The sequence below is a fragment of the Chamaea fasciata genome, unplaced genomic scaffold (genome assembly GCF_029207755.1).
Source record: "Chamaea fasciata isolate MVZ Bird 193981 ecotype frontalis unplaced genomic scaffold, bChaFas1.0.hap1 SCAF_1, whole genome shotgun sequence".
Classification (NCBI taxonomy): Eukaryota; Metazoa; Chordata; class Aves; order Passeriformes; family Sylviidae; genus Chamaea; species Chamaea fasciata.
Window position 1 is genome coordinate 120,607,511 of NW_027094086.1, and position 19,762 is coordinate 120,627,272.

The 19,762-nt window shown below is 41.0% G+C and overlaps 1 protein-coding gene across 3 annotated transcripts; it reads left to right on the forward strand.

The window, feature by feature from the left end:
• The first annotated feature begins 7,244 nt into the window (after positions 1 to 7,244).
• Positions 7,245 to 9,698, forward strand: CYCS (cytochrome c, somatic). Of its 3 annotated transcripts, none has more exons than XM_066195578.1 (3): positions 7,245 to 7,348; positions 8,147 to 8,323; positions 8,476 to 9,698. In XM_066195578.1, exons 2-3 carry the CDS (start codon positions 8,155 to 8,157, stop codon positions 8,622 to 8,624), a joined length of 318 nt encoding a protein of 105 aa, XP_066051675.1. In that variant the 5' UTR covers positions 7,245 to 7,348; positions 8,147 to 8,154; the 3' UTR covers positions 8,625 to 9,698. The 3 variants fall into 3 exon arrangements, with proteins under 3 accessions (XP_066051675.1, XP_066051668.1, XP_066051659.1); XM_066195571.1 differs by having other exon boundaries at positions 7,256 to 7,376; XM_066195562.1 differs by having other exon boundaries at positions 7,259 to 7,368.
• Positions 9,699 to 19,762: the final 10,064 nt, after the last annotated feature.

Sequence of the window (19,762 nt, forward strand, 5' to 3'; positions counted from 1 at the left end):
ATCATTGTCAGAAACAGGACTAAACCCCTAATCTGCTCTGATAGAACACTTGACGCATACCTGAAGTCAGATGTAAAAAGAAGCAATGAAGCTGGGCTAATAAAATCTGATTCTAAAACTACCAGCCAGGTGATTACTTGGTGACCAAACTCATAAAAACATGACACAACAGGCAGCAAAACAAACATAAGGTCCTCACATGGAGGAAACCCACCTCTCCACTGACAGAAGCACCCCATGTGTTCTACCATCTGCAGGAGGGACTTCCTCTCAATGAAGAAGAGTATGAAGAAGACAATCCATGAATGTGTTGTCTCAGGACTTGGTCAGGCTTCACATTCAACAGCTCCTCCTGCTGCTGTACACAGAGGCCTCGTAGCTCTGCAGAGAACTGGGTTTACACTTGCAAGAATTTAACCTGCCAAAGCACACTAGTTTCATTTCTGTGGGAGAGTGGAGAGAAATTTGCCAGTTTATGGCCTTATCTCTATTTATTTTATAAAAGGTTTCCCTTTTGAAAATTCTAAGGTAAGCAAAGTTTTTATTTTTAAGGCTCTCATGTAACTCTTGGGACTATATTGGTGCTCATATTTCATGCAAAGTCCTCCTGTCCGGCCTATGCCTTAGACAAAAGAAATGCATAGGCTTTAGTAGATTACATTAGATTAGCACATCATCATTACATTAAGACACCTAACCATACAAATCTCCTTACAAAAGGACTCTTAATTTTAAGATTTTCTTGGGGCTAAGTTGATGCTTTGGAGACTAATTTCACAATATCTGAATTTAGGCTGTTGCATTCTCACTCTACAGCTTGGATTATTCAGAAGACAACATCCCAACTGATCATGTAAGTGAGAGGACAGTAATCCTTGGTTCCCGCAGATACACAAAGCAAATGTGTTATCAATGTAACTGTCATCTGCTCCAAATAGGATATTCCAGAAATTCTTCCAACTGTTTGATTCACTTCAAAAAAAAAAAAAAAAAATTGAAAATGGGGTGGTTTTGACTAACTACTTGCCATCCAAAAGTTGAAATTGAGGCCAGTAGAAATTAGTTATTGTAGCATGTTTTTTGTCAGATGCAATCAGACTTTCAGACAATGTTCAAGGACATTTATCATACTTCTATTATTTTAAGCTTTCCAGTAAACTGTGGCAGACTCCACAATAGCATGAGACTAGCTCTAAAGTTAAAAACATAATGGACTTGATAAAAGAATATCCCTTCATTTGCCTTTCAGTTCTTGAATCCCTAAAATTAATTTTGAAGTTCTTTTCCAAAAGAAACACAGTTATGTCTTTAAGAAAAGCTGAACTTCTGGAAAATTTCCAGGTCCTGAAACTTTCAAATGTGAATCACCTTCTTGGTTAACTTCATTAACTTTGTCCTCGAACTAAAAAAGTTGGGGGTTGTTTGTTTGTTTGTTTGGTTGGTTGGTTGGTTGGTTGGGGGGGGGTTTGTTTGTTTTGGTTTGGGGGGGTTGTTTGTTTGTTTGTTTGTTTTTTAATAACTATCTTGAATCACCTCTCTTTTTAACCTACTTTCACCATGGGAACTGGATTAAAAGGATTCAGAATGATTTTTCTGAGAGTAAAACTGAAGCTGATGCAGTCCCATCCTAGGACAAGTCTTGCATTCAGTCCTTTCTTGCTATTCCATACTTCAGTGCAAAGTACTCCAACTATAAAACTTACGTTTTGTACTCACTACTCCTCTGTACTCATCCAAACAAGATGCCTCTGTTGCATTACTTGTCTCAAACCATCAGCTGATTACAGAGAATTTGTATCCCACACATCTTATTCTGAGGTCCAGGGTTACTTCTCTGTGACCCCACCAATACCAAGGCATCTATGAGTCTGCAGGCAGCTACTGGGACAAATGCTTGAGCAGGGCAACCCCACATCTCCACACAGGGAAGGCAGGCATTGAGTCAATGTTCTCAGTTTGAGGTATGTGTTTGTTTTAAGTTGACAAAGAGTGACTCTGAGCCCTGGAACTTCTTATCTACCCAGCTCTCCAGAGGCCAGGTGGATTACAGAGACTTCTACCCACTCCAGTTCTGGGGACACTTTATCATACAATAAGTGGCTGCTGAATAAATTTTCATGCCTGAGCCATAAAACCATGGCATCAAAGAATGGTCAAAGTACATTTTCACACCTGTTAAACTCATCAGTAAATTTATCGCTCAATAATCCATGTCATTATAATGGTTGTGCAATTGATTCAGCTAGGAAAGCTTGGCAATCTCCCAGCTGCCCACTCTGCTTTGTGCTCTGGCTGGATTGGCTGTTGTCTCCACCTGTGCCTCCTGTAATTTTTTTACAGCTCACTGCAATGCTGAGCAGCATTGCCTCACCCTGAGCCTAAGCGGAACCTACAACATCCCGGCCAGGCAATTCTCATTACCCGGCACTTAAGAAACATTCTTATGTCCCTTAGTGCCAAGTAGATGCTTTCACAGTTTCACAAAACTCACTCTCCAGAAACACAGGAACAGCAGATATGGAAAGAATTCCAAGTTCTGCCTTCCTCTGCTAAGATCAAATCCTTCAACTGACACTCTATACACTGGCTGTGGAAAACATTTTTATGTCCCACTCCCAAATAATTTGCCTTTATAACATAGGAATGGGACAATACAGCAGCAGTTCTTTTAAATGTGGCACTAGTTTCTTCCTTTTCAATAATGGCAATTAAGCATTGAGTGCAATCCAGATACTCAAGTCAATGTAATACTTGTCATTAAAAAAAACCCCACAATATTGTCAGAGACAACTGCACAAAGAATAAATATACTGCCACAAGAGATTACTAAAAGCAGTCCTTAAAATAAAACCGGGAGCTGTTTGGTAAAATATCACACAAAAATAGAGCTAGGTCAATATTTAGCTTTGTCTTAAGAAGGAACACAGCCACCTTTAGGAACTGCAGCATCTCAGAGGCTGCCCTTGCAACTGTTCAAAGCAGTAGCAAAACTGGCTTCTCTGTCTTACACTGTATAAAACACAACAAGCGGTAAAGATTAGAGGCACACCATTCATCAGGCATTTTTATTCCCATTTCAATCTCTAATGCTTTTCAACTTTGTTCCCCACCTGTTTGGGTGAACAGGCATCTGTCTTCCTCCAGAAGAGCCTGTAAAAGACATAATAAACATGAGGTCAGCAGTATATTTCAAATGACAGGACTTGTATCATAAAAATGTTGAAAAGTAACCCTAAACCCATACGTTTGCCACTGTGTGATATTCCCTTCTGAAGGATACTGGCATAAAAAACTTCTCAAGCCCAGCCCAGAACTCTTTCATCTTTATAAACTGGGCTTTGAAAAACCCAGGAAGGGATACACCTTTCTCCCAAACAATTCCAAATTCCAAAGAGAGCAGGTTTTCTGAACAGCTTCAGTACAATTCAGAAATCATAACGGTGCAAATTATTCAGTACTGCATTGTGATGAGGTAAGATTTATCACTCAGATCATAACTCCAACTGTTTCTTAAAACCAGCTCACACCACAATGACTCCAGAGGAAATCACAGATTCCCCTGTGCTGGCGCAGTTTGCAGGTAACCAGCATCAGCTCAGGGTTGTCCCACTTCCACATGGTAAGAGGATGAAAACAGGCTAAGGTACTCAAGCTGCTCAGGGATGAAGGGATGATTTCCACAAGAAATGGGTTCTAAGTTATTTGTCAAAGACCAAACCAGAAGTTTAGAACAGAGTTAAGAAAAAAACCTCACATATTCTTCTGAGTTACAGTCTAGGTCCATAATGCAAGGCTACCTTTTTTCTTTTATTTGCAGTGTCCCTCTTAAAGAGATCTGTATGCCTCTTTGGACATGTTTTGTTTACTATTGGACTTGACACATTTGCTTTATTTTTCCTTCCTATGGGACAGAATTACATAGATTTACACACAGAACTCTGATTGCAAAATAATTGTAGTTCCAGTGTGTAGAGGCCTAAGCTAATTAAAAGGAAAAGGTATTCCAGGTGTAACCACAGTGAATAACTGAAAGACTAAAATATGAGCCTTCTAGGCAAACCACACCAAGGCAAATAGTCTAATGAACGTTAATGCATGCAGAATAAAGTACAGAGCACTGAAATTGCACCCTGAGTCATTTTAGTTTACCCCAGCAATTCAAACCCACAAAGCCAGAAAAGTCCTGCCTTTGTCTTCAGTGTTGCCTCTGGAAGACCCACACCACACTCTGCCCTACTCAGGAAGCCATATGTAGGATTTCACATACATGTTGCAGGTGCCACATTTAGCAGAGAAGGCAAAAAATTTCATTATTAGTCTGTCCTATCACAGAACATTTCAATAAATAAACACTGGGCACCTTGAACAACATCTTTTCCCGCACCTTCTAGTGTACTTACAGGTCAATTCTTACCACAGTGTCGCTCCAGATCCACCCTTAGTAATGCCTAAACAAACTCAAACAGATACAAGAAATCCTCTCCATTCGAGGAGATTCTCGAGGAGATTCGAAGATTTCTCCATTTCTTTTTACTTGTGAAAACACATCCTCTAAACGACTATATTGTTTTATGAGTTAGAACCTCTGCTTCCCCTAATGATACAGTATGGAAACCCACTAATACTCTGTATAATTTATACCTTCAGGAAAGGGTATGACATCATGACTTCTGGCAGCCAGTCACATTGGAGACATCTACATGGTGAGGTCTAGGGCTGATAAGGTAACAGTTCATTTTATAGACTGATTTTAGTATACTAATATTTAGCACTGGAAAGCTCAAAGGTTGAGTATTTTCCCTGAGAGCATTTCCTTACTTCAGAAGTTCAATAAAAAGCAATCCAGTTGTCTTGAATCAAGCTGCAGTTTTCAAAAACAGTTTCTTGGAAAAGACCCTGAAAAAAACATTGCCACAATGTCCCTCCACATGCATCAGTAGAGTTAACACAACGTGCAATTCTCATAATGGAGCGTACGTATTTAAAAGGCAAAATGCAACAGAAATTAAGACAGCTACAGATGCCTGAAGTTTGCGTTCTGTGAAGAAAGGGAGAACCTCTGAACAGATGTCAGCAGGCATCAGTCCACAACAAGGGCTTGAAGAGGGTTAAGAATTTACACTGATGCAATTTCTTAGAGCAGCTTTAAAGGTGCTTTCACCCCCCTCCTTCTTTAAAGACAGGAAAGACCCATGGTTTTATCATGAGTCTTGTGATATTAAGTTACATCTGGCCCTTCAAATCATCCAAGACACAGAAGCCTTACTAAATGAAACTCAGTCCTTACAATCATGATAAAAAGTCTAAAAATGAGAGCAAATGGCACCATGAAGGTTTAAAACCAAATGGCAAATAAAAGAAACAGAGGATGCCTTTTGTCTGTATAATAATACTTTTCCAGTCAACCTCATAATTATGGGAGTCTGACATGATATCAGATTTGAGTTGGGCAACAACAGCAGAATCCAAGATGCTGACTTAGGATGGTTTCATTGCACATATTTCCTCACTCTTAATGAAGCAGGTGAATTTATCTGTATATTATTAGCAAAAACAGGTTTACTGTGGCCAGTGAACTGTCAATAAAATCACAGCATAAAAGTTAAAAGTTTAAGAATGCATATTTTCTATATACCTTGTGATGAAGTGTTAGAAAATGCACAAAACCCGTGTCTTGTACTCCAGACACCATGAGCTGTCACTCGTGTGTCTTCACTGTCATGAAGGCAATGCACTGTCTGAACTAGGGAGTGATGATTTCTGAATGGTCTTGTGAATTACCTGCAAAATTCTGCCATCAGAGGAACCCTTGATATATTTTTACAGTCTTCACTCTTTTCTGCTTCATGTTGACACTTCACATGAGCCCTGCTCCATGGGCAGTTACAGAGGCACACCTACACCAGTTCCAGCACAGCATAAAAGCACACACAGGAAAAAAATGTTTTTCAAATGCCAGACAGTGGAAAATTCTGACAATTTTAAAGTCCATAGTTAAAGCAAACAGTCCAATGTCTTGTGAACACTGGACATTATTACACTGGACTTTCCCAACAGCTCTTGCTTCTCCTTGCCAAGGAGAGTAAGATGGCAGTCATGCCTGGAATTCACCATTTAAATTCTGCTTAGAAGGCCACAATGTGTGAATATTGACATGTGCTCTTTGAGCACTACCACACTGCTGGGCCGGTGTTTGGGACACTTCCAGCCCTTCATGTGGCAGTCCCTTCCATAACTTGCTCATCTTTGTCAGAGCAGTGTGACTTTGGCATCCCACACACACGGAGGATCCAGCTGCACACCTGCTGCCCTACAGCCCTTTGTGGGGCCACACTGGCAGGCGGCCCTGGCCGCGTTCTCAAGGGGGATTTTGCCTCATTTTGGTTACTGCAACATTTCTACATCATTAGTCCCTTGGTTCCTTTGGAGAAGCTTTTAAAAGTCATGGACAAGCTGATGAAGGGTCTGGAGCAGATGCCCTGTGAGGAGGAAAAGCTAAAGGAGCTGGGCAGGTTTAGCCCAGAGAAAAGGAGGCTCAGGGGAGACCTTATCACTCGCTACAAATGCCTGAAAGAAGGCTGTATCCTAATGAGGGTCGGCCTCTTCTCCCGGCCAACCAGTGACGGGAGGAGAGGACACAGCCTTAGGCTGCCCCAGGGGAGGTTCAGGTTGGACATCAGGAAGAATTTCTTCACAGGAAGAGTGATTAGACATTAGAATGAGCTGCGGAGAGAGATGGTGGAGTCGCTGCCCTTAGAAATGTTTAAGACTGGACATGACACTGAGTGCCAGAAAATGCACTCGGCGACCGGAGGTGTTTCTCGCCCTCACTGACGCTGTAATTCCGTGACGGCGCCCTTTGCTCCCACCCTCACCGCCCCATCGCCACACGCCACCCCCGCCACAGAGCGCGGGGCGGGCGTGTCTTTTGCATCACTGCCCAAGCCCCGCCCACCGCCTCGGCCACGTGCTGCGGGCGCCGCACGACCCTTGCCGCCACTTGCGTTGTGCGCATGCGCCCGCAATCCCCGCGCCCCGCCGCTGCGCGCCCCCTCCGCACCAGAGTGACGTATGACGTCACTCCGCCGGGCTAGAGGGCAGAGGGGAAGGAAGGAAGGAAGTCCGGGGGCCCGCCAGTCGCAACCTACCCCACTATCCTCCGGCGGCGTGACGTCTGCTGATTGCAACCAATCAGAACTCCAAAAGCCGGCACTTGATTGGTTGTCACGCGGAGAGGCGGGCCGCGGGCGCCGGCAGGGGTTGGTTGCGGCGGTGCCGGGTTACATAGGGCGGAGTACAGCGTGTCCTTGGGCGCAGACGGAGCGGGTGGTGTCGGAGAGTGGTCGCTGTATCTGAGGGTCCAGCGGGGTAGGCAGGTGTGGGTGGGCGGCTGGGCCCTGCGGGGTGGTGACGGCTGGCAGGGGGATGGGGCCAGCGGGTGTTGCTCTCGGCCGTCCTGAGCGCCGTTCCCGCCTGCCGGGGCCGCGGCCTGAGGCGGAGGCCGGGGTGCAGCGGAAGGTCACCGTGGGGCTGGGCGGCCCCACCGCGGGCGAGGGCCTGAGAGAGGCTCAAGGCCAGGCTGGGCACGGGGAGAGCCGGAGCCGGGCGGTGCGGGCGCCCTTGGGCGCTGTCGCCTCCTAACGCGTGGCTGCCGGCGGGACCCCTGGGGTCATCCCGGGTCATGGCGACAGCCGGATGCCCTCTGCCCTCCGGCCCTGCCCGGGTGCGTGGCTGGCCCGCTTTTACAGCTGTAGAGGAAAAGCCTGCCGAGAGTCCTGTGCTTTTATACGAGGTCGGTCACGACTAGGAAACAACTGTTGCAGCCATACGAGTTACGTTAAATATGTTCCTCAGAAATTGTCGCCGTACCCTTTAAATGCTGGGAGGCAATTAGTTTGTCCGCGGGTAGGATTTTCCTACCCTTCCAGCGTGTTTATCACCTTGATACCTCTTGGGTGGTCTTATGATTCCATACTAACCTCCAAGCCCACGAGCTGTAGTTTGTGGACAGGCGGTGCTGGAGAATTGCCAGGTTCACGTGCTGTGTATATGGGTTTTGTAAACCAGTGGGACGCTTTTTAAAGTTTCAACTCAGTCGGTGACCTTGAGGTTGCGATACTGACCTCTCTGTGTGTTCTTGGTCTAGTACTGACAATGGGAGACGTTGAGAAAGGCAAGAAGATCTTTGTCCAGAAATGCTCCCAGTGCCACACAGTTGAAAAGGGAGGCAAGCATAAGACTGGACCCAATTTGAATGGCCTATTTGGACGCAAGACTGGTCAAGCTGAGGGTTTCTCTTACACGGATGCTAATAAGAACAAAGGTAAACTTAAAGCTGCCCTTAGGGGACAAAAATACTCAGCTCTTGGTGATAGTTTTAAAATAAATCTGCCAAAAATTGAGCAGTGGACAAGAATATAAGTGTTTACTATTTTGAATTCATTAACTGTTGTTTTTTTTTTTACCTTCTTTTAGGTATCACCTGGGGTGAGGATACTCTGATGGAGTACTTGGAAAACCCAAAGAAGTATATTCCTGGAACAAAGATGATTTTTGCGGGTATTAAGAAGAAGGGCGAGAGAGCAGACTTAATAGCATACCTCAAAGTTGCCACTGCAAAGTAAAAGTTATCTGCTGCCTTATTTATTTCACAAAGGAGATGGCAATGGAAATGTCAGTGATGAGATTGGTTTTTAAACTTTCTATTTTTACATGTACTGTGTCTAACCTTAAAATCTGTCTCGCCCATCTCACGGGGGGGTCACTGGAGTACACGCTTGTTTGGCAGCCATTAACTTAACAAAGACTATGTAATTGGGTTCAGCCATCCCGGATCGTAAAAATTAAAAAAAAATAAATAAACATTTCCTGCCTCTTCATTGTTTAAAATAAAAATGTAAATAATCAAATGAGTAATTGTCAGCAGCATAATAGCTTTGACAGCTCAGCTCTTTAACATTGAAAAGCAGGGTGGTTTTTTGGCATCTTCCACCATACATCTTCTGGTACATTAACAACAAAGGCTATAAAAAAACCCCAATCCTAATATGATATTTTTCTAAATTTAATCAGTGTTAGATGTTGCAATATGTATTAATCTGTCTAAAGCTTGTGATAAAAATGCATTTCTTCTGATTTGAGTACTATTTGTGAACTGGCAGTTGTGCCCAGCCACTTGTCTTTTATCTAGGGGAAGCATGTTACCTAATTCATCCAGATGTTGACAGCTGCATGCACCTATAGAATATAACTCCCCTTCAGAAAAATCTCCAGATTTGACCTGTTATTGATGCCCTTTGCTCAGTAAATCTTCTGAGAACAGCCATTCCTAGTGTAAGAGAAAAACACCCTGTTCTGGGAATTCGAGTGCTAACGGCCAAGCTGAGAGTTATTTAATCTTCTTAGTTCAGCAGAAACATTCACCTAGAATCCATTGTTACAGGCAGTTTCAGATGAAGGAGTGCAGGAATGAATGTGCTGGTAGACTAAAAGACAAAACCAAGCAGTCTTCCTCTGTGCCTGGCTGTAGCCGCTATCATTTCTGAAGGTTCTGTTTCGCACATTGTAAAGCAGTGTTTTTAATGTTTTAACTGCATTTTTTTCATACTAAGTTGTTCAGAAGAATGTATTTACTGTGTACCAACAGTAAGGCATAACTTGGAGCAATCAATACTGTAAATTAAAAAAAATTAAAAGTCTTGCTTGCTGTACGTGTATGAAATTAAGTGGAAAGTGGTGGGAATGCAGAGCAAAGTTGGATGCCCAGATTTACATCATTAGGACACAAGACAAAAAAAAAAAGCTCCACGTGGAGAAAGGTAAATTCAAATTGAGGTGGTGGGGGAAGCAAAAATGTGGCAGTTAGTGTTTTGGACCAGAACCAGTAAAGCTCTTTCAGGGATGTGCTGCTTCACAGCATTTTCTGCTGTGCTTCCAGCGTGAGATGGGACAAAACTCAAGGTAACTCAGAATCTATAGCTGTGCTGTAGGATGGGCTGCATTTGATTTGTATGAAGTAGTGTACTTATTACAAAGGGCATTACCCAGAGGAAATGATTGAAAAGAGCTAAGATTAGTAACAGTGATCTCAGTGACTGCTGCCATATATGTTATAATTATTTCTCCTTTCTAGACTAACCTGCAAATGGTCTTGTAATTATGGATACAGTAGTAACCAACAGCAGGTTTTTTACTTAAGTCTTGTTAAGAGAAAGCTTCAAATTGTAGTAGTTTATTACTGTTCCAATTTTCGTAAGTGATGAAAATAGTACTTTTATGGCTATGCAGAACTGAGGTTTTTTTCCATGCTAAAATCCTGATAGAGCAGTTGTAGATACAGAATGTACCTACATGACTACAGCTGTACCCAGCTGTGCAGTCTTCTTAGATGATGATGGTGAAGAGAGAGAGTTGTGACACTTTGTTCTGTTTCACCTTTATGAAAAAGACTCTGGTGTCCAAGCTGCTCTTCTTTACAACTTGTTTCTTTGCTAGATCAATGAGGGAGGAGGACTTTTCAGTAAGGTGTGGTAATTCTGCACAGATTACGATTGACAACAGTAAATTACCCATCATCAGAAAAACTTCAGGAGGAGGCGGAGTTATCCTTTGCCAAAGTAAGCAGGGGACACAATTTAGCTTACCTCTTCTATCTTTCTGTACAAAGACAAGTGTTACTTCTACATAACACTGAAGATTGATAAAATTTAATTTTAGACTCAAAATGCATTCTTGATAATATGTTAGAGAAAAGACCATTCAGACGTTTAAACTTCTGTCTTTCTGTGTATACAGACTGAGAACAGCAATGGCTCAAAAGTTTTGTAGTAGGCAACTAGCCAGCCATTTGCCACTGGAGAAACACAATACTGTGGTGTTTTTACTAATGGATAAGCAAAGAATATTGAAAGGGAAGGAGCTTAGATTATCACTAGAGGTAAGTGTTCATGCAAGGGCTTGGGTGGGTTCTTTGCAGGGTGGGAAAGAGGCATCATGATCAGTAACATAATCAAGCTTTAGTTTTTTGTTTCCTAGTTTGTATTATGGAGTAGAGGGTTGGGGTTTGCCTTTGTTTTATGTAGCACCAATTTAGTGGTTTTCTTTCTGACTGATACCAGTGTAGAAACTTGGTATTTCAGTTGTTCCTTTACAGTTCCCAATTAGGGAATCAAAGCACCACTGCCAAATATTGCGCCATCCTGGAAAAATTGTGCTTGGCTACTGGTTCACAGCTTTGATGGGGCATGCCTTTGAAACTGATCTTCTAATATTTTCTCATGTAATTACGCAAATGAATGAAGATAGTTAATGACTGGAAAAAAGGTGCAATCCAAAAGCACATCTTTTCATAGTATGACTTCCAAATAAGTCAGATGCTTACAAAGCTACAAAACTTACTAGCTGTACATCCAGTTGAAATTAAGTGATACAGAATCACTCTTTTTTATTTAGAATCTTAATAATTCAAGTGTAACTACTCTATAACTAGCTTGGGAAAGTTTCATTTCTTGCTGCCTGTACAAATGTTAATTATTGTTGAAGATAAAGTTCTTAATTTTGATAGATTTAGTTTTGTATGGGATTATGTAATACTTTCCCTTTTTTGGTATAAAATACAACATCAGTTTCTAAAATAAATGTGGTATGGTACACTATCCTCCTTTTCAGAGGAGAGAGCAAAACCAGCTAATAGGTAATAATTAGATATTCTAGTCTCTCACGTGTATCAAAGCCCATTGAAATGCACACATTTACCTCTATAGTAAGCCTTATCATTTGCCTTCATTCAAAATAGATCCTAAAATCTCATCCAGGGCTAAAGGCAACAGAATGTTTTACTACATACAGGATGAGTTGAACCATTTCAAACTGATGTGCTGAAAACCAAGTTATTCTGGGAGGTGAGCAGCCCAGAGCTAGCAGTAGGACATATTAACCCTGGGAAAGAGTATGAAATTCTGTCCCTTCCCAGTGCTGCAATTGCTGAGTCAGGACTCCAGGTAGTTGTAACTCTGCTCAGATTTAAAGCTTGCATGTGAGTACTTGCATGCTTTTTTCCAGGATTGTTCTTGTGATCTGAAATACAGAAAATATGGTGGTCACCTTTTGAATGATTGCTTTCTGCTTAGGGGTCAGTGTCACAGGAGATAAAAGAATGGTAACACCATTCAGATTCATATCCTCAGTTTTCAAAAGGCTGCAATAACCAACAAACTGAACCTGTGTGCGGGGAAGAAGATGCTCTATCCTCTGTTGAAGCTGTCATTATGCAAAAGGAAAGCCAAAAAGGAAATTGGCAAAAGAGGAACTAATTATAGCACAGTGTTCAAAACATACCTGAGAGCAGGGGAGGTGTGTTCTCTCCAGGTTATTTATGCATTTAATTTTAAACAGCCTTGGATAAAAATAAACCTGTCAGTGAAGATCAGAAGTCATTACTCTGCTGGTTTTACATCTCATTAAAACGGTTCAATGCAGTTTGCTTATGTAATGTGAGCCACTGCTGTTTTCCTTTTAGAATCACCCACTCTCCAGATCCATCTCTCCTTTCCTCTATGTGTTTGAGCATATTTTTGTGTGTAAGTCTGTGCTATCCCTGTCTTACCCCACTACCACTCTTCTGGTCATAAGCACTCAAATGAAAAGCTGTTAACAGATATACCAAGCTGTATTCTCACCCTTAAAATAATTCACAGAAATTGACTTCTGATGACCCCATTCAGTTGTGAGTGTCTGGTGACAATTTCTTTATAAGATGTCTCATGGTTCTTAGGATATGAGACATTGCCTTTTATTGGTGTTTTTTAATTCTAAATTTTTAAGAGCTAACTAAAGCAGGTCAATTTATGTGGCTTTTACCTGCACTATGCCTCAGGGATTTTTTTTTTAGTATGGGATACAGCATGATTCTATGAGTATTCCCTGATGTGTAGTCCTTCCAGATAAGAAGAAAGATGCACGTACACTGCACTTTAAAAATACCATGGTTGTCACCTATGTGTCACCAGTGCCCTCAATAACCTGGTGCTCTTACTCAGATTTCATTGCCGGAATGTTCCTACATTGACTGTAAACAGCCTTTCCCTGGAAGTATGTCTCATTTCTACGGTTGATTTTTTGTTTAGAGAACAGAGAGGAAAGGAAATCAGATTTCTCCATACCTTGCCATGTTTCCTGTAAGACTCTAATTTTATTTCCAATTTTCAGTCAGTTTATTTGCTATTGATCACAGAATCACTGAATCATTTCAGTTGAAAAAGGCCTCCAAGATCATTGAGTCCAACTTGTGACCAACCACCACCTTGTCAGCTGGACTGTGGCACTAAGAGCAAACCACGTCCAGTTGTTCTTGAACACCTCCAGGAATGGTGACTACCACCTCCCTGGGCAGTCCATTCCGATGCTAACAACCCTTTCCTTGAAGAAATTCTTCCTGATGTCCCACCTGAACCTGCCTTGGAACAGCTTAAGGCTGTGTCCTCCTGTCACTGGTTGCGTGGCCAAAGAGGCTGACCCTCGCTTAAAGTGGTAAGGTCTCCCCTGAGCCTCCTTTTCTCCAGTCTGAACACTCCCAACCCCAGCTCCCCCAGATTTCCTTTTAGGACTTGTTCTCCAGACCCTTCACCACCTTTGTTGCCCTTCTCTGGACTCACTCCAGCACCTCAATGTTTTTTCCTGTAGTGAGGGGCCCAGTACTGGACACAGAACTTGTGGTGCAGCTTCACCAGTGCCAAGTAGAGGGACAATCATTTCTCTGAATATTAGATATTAGATCTGTATTCCTTCCAGTGGTATTTCACAGGAAAGATACCACATTTTTAATTCCACAAATTTCTGCCATAATGAATAATTTTAATTCTAATTCTCATGTACAAATTGTCACTGGTTAGCTTGCCCATCTGCTTTTTCTCTTCTTCGTTTCACATGTTACTGTTACTTTTTATACTTTTCATGTCTGAAAGGCATGCAGCTTCTTTTACTTTACTATTCAAATGAAGTCTTTATTTAGACATCTCTTAACTCTACAGTAGACTCTAAAATGTACATCTCTAATATGGACTCTAAAGGTAAAGACTTTACTTGAAAAATCCTTCTACATTGTTTCAATTTAATTTTTGTTTGCTTTAAATTCAGTTTCAATTGGATACCTAAGAAAGTCTTTTCTTGTGATCCTCAGAAACATGCTTCCCAAAAACAATGATGGAAGCGCTGAGAAATGTTTTTAATTGGCAGCACTTGATCAGTTTCTTGCTTGCACTCAATGAACAGGAGAGGGAGCCAATGTACAAAGAAGCTGCAGAAGAGTTGCAACATGCTCTTGAAGGTAGTTTTGAAAAAAACCTCAGTTGGAAAGACGAATTTCATTTGTACACTAAGCAGTTTTAATGCAAATGCTCAGCAAAAAACGCTGGAGGTGATTATCCACCTGAATACAATGATATGTCTGCAATAAATCTGTGGTATTCTGAAGTCTCAAACCAATTCATGTTTTATATTTCATCAGGCGTGCTCAAGTTTGAAATAGTCTGTATTAAATTTCAGCCTATTCAAATTGCAAAAGATTCAGCTAGAAAGCAAAATGTTTCTTTCTGACAGCTCAAAAGAATCTTAAATCAAAGGTGGCAATCTCTAATGTGTATTCTGGATTTGTTCCTAATGTGGAGCTCACTTTGTTGTCATCAGTTGAAGTATTAAGCTTGAAACGGATATACAGGTAATATAGTTTCTCCACTAGCAGTAAGCTAGAAACAGTGCGACTTTTTTTAGCAAAAATGCACTTTTAAATCTGTTTTAATGCTGCTTTATGGATGGTGCTTGGTGATTGTCTCAAATTACCCTGGAAACCATGATGTTTTACAACGTGTATTTAAATACTAGCATTGATACTATATAAGATCCTAGAAAAACTAGGATTTGTAACATTTAGTTAGAATTTTACATAGCAAGGATATTTCTTATGAGGATATCAATGTTAATTTAACTATCAGTATGGATTTTCTGGCACATGCTTGATCATGAAGCCTTTGCAACTCTTCAAAAGATCATGCTGCCTTTTGTCCTGTCAGTTCATGGTCAATGTGTAAGTTACAAGTTAAGCTTGTTTTGCAGTGCCTAACTCTACCAGGAGCAGTCTGGTCAGACATGAAAAATTTAGCTCATATATGTGTTTGCTCTCACTCTGAATTCTCAGTAAGATGACATCTCTCTCTGTACCAGCATCCAGTGACACATCAGAAAAAAACTCCCCAAAGAGAGATGCAAGCAAAGGCAGAGCTTTGCAGATGAAAGACACTTCCACATCAGAAAATCTATCAAAAAACATATGGTAGTCTTCTACAAATGAACTGGATCATAGGATAGAAATCAAGATGACACAAATGAAGCAAAGAAAGGGGAAGCAAAGTGGAAATTAACAAGGTTAGTACAGGGTGACATATTATGTGTTCAACAGGGGCAAAGAACGCACCTGTGATTTCACCTATTGCAGAATGAAGGGAAAAGCGGAAAAAAGAATGAAGTGGAAACCCAGAAGCAACCAAAACCAAATTTGTGTATCTTCAGTTGAAGGTTTAGAGGGAGCGGGTGTGTGTGCTCAGTGAGTATCTCTTTGGTTGGATGCATTTAATTTTGCTTCAGCTAATTGAAGTCATCCAATTGAGGCTACCTGGCTCCAGCAGTCTGCACTTCACTTGCACTGGTTTTACTGATATATGTCCCACGTTAGCAAATCAGCCAGCTGAGAAATGGTGTGATGTTTACTCAGTGCACCTATCAAATGATGTTTTGCAGGGCTTTAAGCTCTGATTCTTCAGAAATGCCAAAGCCTAATGTCCCTACTTACACAACATGCTTGGGTTACACTGCAGTTAATTGTAAATTTAAATTTCACTCCAGCTCCAGATCTTACCTGAAAAATACAGGTCAGTAATCTTTAGTAGATACAGTGAACATACTGTAGATAAAAAGGTAAGAAGAAGCACAGGAGAGAGTAGTCATACAGCAGAGTCAGCATGAAAAAGAGCCTTTGTTCCTTAGCCAGAATATATAAAAGTATTGATGGGCAGCTTGGCTTAAATTACATTTACATTGCTGATACATTTTATTTTAAATGTAAGGATGCTAGTTCTCTGATCTGCTCTGTGCCAATCCAGAATGCAGTTGAAAGTCAAGTCATCATGAAAGTCTCCAGAAGTGAAGATAAAAAGCCCAGTGAATCCAGATATACTGCCGTGCCATCTGTCTGGCTCTTTGCCTGTCTGGCTCTTTAACAGCAGTTTTGAGTTTCTAGGTAGTACAGGCTGATGCTCTGATGATCAGGTTAGCCAAATTTATGTTTTTCTCTCAGAAAATGCTTTCCAATAAACTTTTTTTATCATCTCAAGATTTCAAGAAAACTATTTCCTTTGCGAAAGCAGTTAGTTTTATTTTTCTCATACAATCAAATCAATGCTGTGTATACAACTGGTGCTATTGCCAGGAAAGCAGGAGAGGGAAAGGTCACCATGAAGGCTTCTTCTGCTGCCTGAGTGAGCTAGCAAAATCCCCTCCCAGGGCTTCACACCATGACCCAAAGACAGCACGGTCCCAAGCTGTGCACTCACGACAGTTTGGTGTTTGGCAGCTGGAGTGTTTTTGCCATAGCTCTGGAAAACCTTTCTGGGTTCCATGCCCACTGCAGCTGCGGCTAAAAAAAGGGGGGATGGAGGGAGGGATAGAAACTGTTGTCAGTCTCTTCACTGTGGTGTAGGGGTTCAGTCTGAGACAGTTTGCAGTTTGGGATGGTGTGCCAAGAGATGTTTTTCCACACAGATTTATCTTAAATCTTGACCTTCCCACTGCCCATTGCTAATAATGTCTGCTACATCTTACCTCCTCTTGGTGCAGCTTCTTTTCCTGCATGACTGCAGCAGGAACTTCCAGTAACCAGGTCATAGACACAGGTTTGCCTTCTTCAAAAAGGGGGACAGTCTCCACTGATCTTCCAAGTTTGGGGAATTTCCTTCCTACTGTGTTAAATTTCCAAACATCCTTTCTTTCTCATGTCAGAGTTACAGATTTTGGTTCTTACTTTAAAGAACAGCCCAGGGTCTTAGGATCACTGAGAAATCTTTAGATTTCTCCAGGCCTTTGGAGTAATCCAGTCACTCATCTGCTGAACTGAAAGAGCTGAGATCCTCATTTTCTCTAAGGTCTAAGATGCAGGGAGTGGTTTTGATTTTTTTTTGCTGGGTGGCTTTTTTGTTTTTTGTTTGCTTGTTCATTTGTTTTGCAAGAACTACTAATAGGTTTTAATTTAGAGAGTCTTTGAAAGGCCCATCCAGTCCCTTCCTCATGGGAGAAGAATATAATACCATAAACACGAGGGCTTTCCTTTTATTTTCCTCTTTGTCTATCTACTTGAATTTGATCCTGAGGGACTTCAAATACAGGGCAATTATTGGGTATTTTTTACTACTTCATCTGCAGATATTCACTTTGTTGGTGCAGATCATGTGCTCAATTTTTCTTTATTTATGCACCTAGTGCAATATAAGAGCTTGTAACTTCACTGAAAGTAGTAGTAAATATCAAGCGTACATTTTATGACAGCACTCGATATAAGGTTTTAGATGTAGATTTCTTCACTTTCAGTAGCACAAGTGCTTAAGTCTAAACAAAAGCTTTATAGGAGCACAATGAGAATCTTTAACTTGGAATTTCATATAAGAACAAGAAAATATTAGTGAAACTCTGAAATGTTTGATCCTCTGGTGACCCATCCTGTTTTCTTTCGCTGTCTACAGCTATTACAGCTACATTTTCCCAGAGAATCAAATATATGGTTCTAGTGATTGCTAAAACATTCAGCCAGCAAATGCTTCGTTTAAGCTATTTTTAAGAGACATTCTGCATAAACACAGTAACTTGTACATTTTTCTTTTTATTTAATTGATGGCATTTTTTCTCTCTCACAAACATGGTGGGTGGAAGAGGAAAGTGGGGCTCATGAGCTCTGACTGCTGTACAGAGCTCTTTCCTAAAGCTGTGGATGTAATCCTTATGGGTGGGACTTTCTTTTTCTCCTGTGACTTGTTCATGGATAGTTTCTTTCCAGTCCAGAGAAAGAGACCTTCTCCCTCTTCATGAAGCCTTTTAAAGCAAAGCCTGATATTTTGTTACCTCAGCCCGACTTTTCCAGTATATGTAAGTAAAACCAGTGTAGTTTGTACAGTCTTGTGTCTTTCTCTACAAGTTTGAAGTGGTGCAGGGGTTTTGTTTTATAAATAGAAGAGTTTTCACTACTCTCAGGGATGGTATCCACTTACAATTGTAAAATTATATGCTTTGAAGTTTCTAGCTGTGGGAAAATATACATTTATCTGAATTTCGCAAGTAGGTGGAATTTCTCTGTTTTGCAAGCTTTGTAGGAATTATATAGCACTATAAGCATTTTTCTAAGTGTGCCCCAGAAATGCTGGGGCTTTTTTCTTATGCTTTAATGCATATGTGAGACTGTGAACCTGCAAATACATAACTAATCCCAGAAAATGCAAGTGCCTGGAAGTCTACACAGCATGTATAAAGCATGCCAGAGGTGTGAACTTGACTGTTTATTTCTTGTCAGTCTCAAAGAACCCAAGGTCTTAAAACATTGCAAGTGTTGACTTTAAATCAGTATGGACATGTGTCCCATGTCTGCCTAAAGTTTGGCTCCTACACTCAAACGTCATTGTATAGGATTTACTCTCCATATTTGCCTTGGTTTTGTTGCCCTGCCACCATAACCAAAAAGAAGACCTCATCTGGGGAAATTTCACATGTATATAACACTTACTAAGACATCTCAATAGGGGCCTACAAGGCTGGTGTGTGTGTGCATATATACAAATATACATACATATATGTATATATATGTGTATATTTATTTATATGTTTGGGCTTTTCTCTTTCAGCATTGCTTGCTTCTGTGATTCTGTGTCCTTTCCTGAATTGTTTCTCTGTAGCTTCATTTGTTTCTCTGAGCTTGTGGCTCAGAAAGGCTTAGCGGCCAATATTTATATTCCTTGCTTGAATTCCATGTTATGGAAGGCAGAGGAGGCCGCCCAATAATTACACAGAATTACACATATTTTGCTGCTCTTGCATTGAATCTCATAGCAAGAAAAGCTAATTTAATGACTGAAGCAAAAAGTTTGGTTAAAAAGACTTCCTATTTGTGGAATCCTGGATTTATTTCTTTTATATCCCTAGAGGGATCAATTCTTCATCCTTCGTTTATCCAGCATTAAATAGTCCATTCAGGATGAGCTTGTCTGTCATGAACAGATGCTGAATTTTCCACCACCCCCAGCCCAGCTCCTTCTGAAAAAGTTGTGGTTCCTCCATTCTCTTTGAATAAAATCTTGTCTTCTTTTTGCTCTGCTGTTTGCTCATTAATTACTATCTCAAATGTATATATGTGCGTGTGTGTCTGTGTGTGTTCTGTAGTCTCTTGCTGCTTCACAGTTTATGTATAGATAATAAGAAATTTAAAGTCTGAAGCTCATAAATTATTTCAATAATGATGACATCAGGGCATCAGATTCGATGCACTGAGGGATGTTTTTTTTTTTTTTTAAAGTAATGATCTTAGTAATTCAGAACTCATAAATAGGATGCGGGATAAAGATGTGTAGCCCAGGACAATGTTTTCAGCACTCCTGTTTTTGCAGCTCCTTTCCTTCTATTCAGATGCATTTTCTTGATTTGTGTCTGAAGCTCAGAAGGAAAATAATCAGCTTTT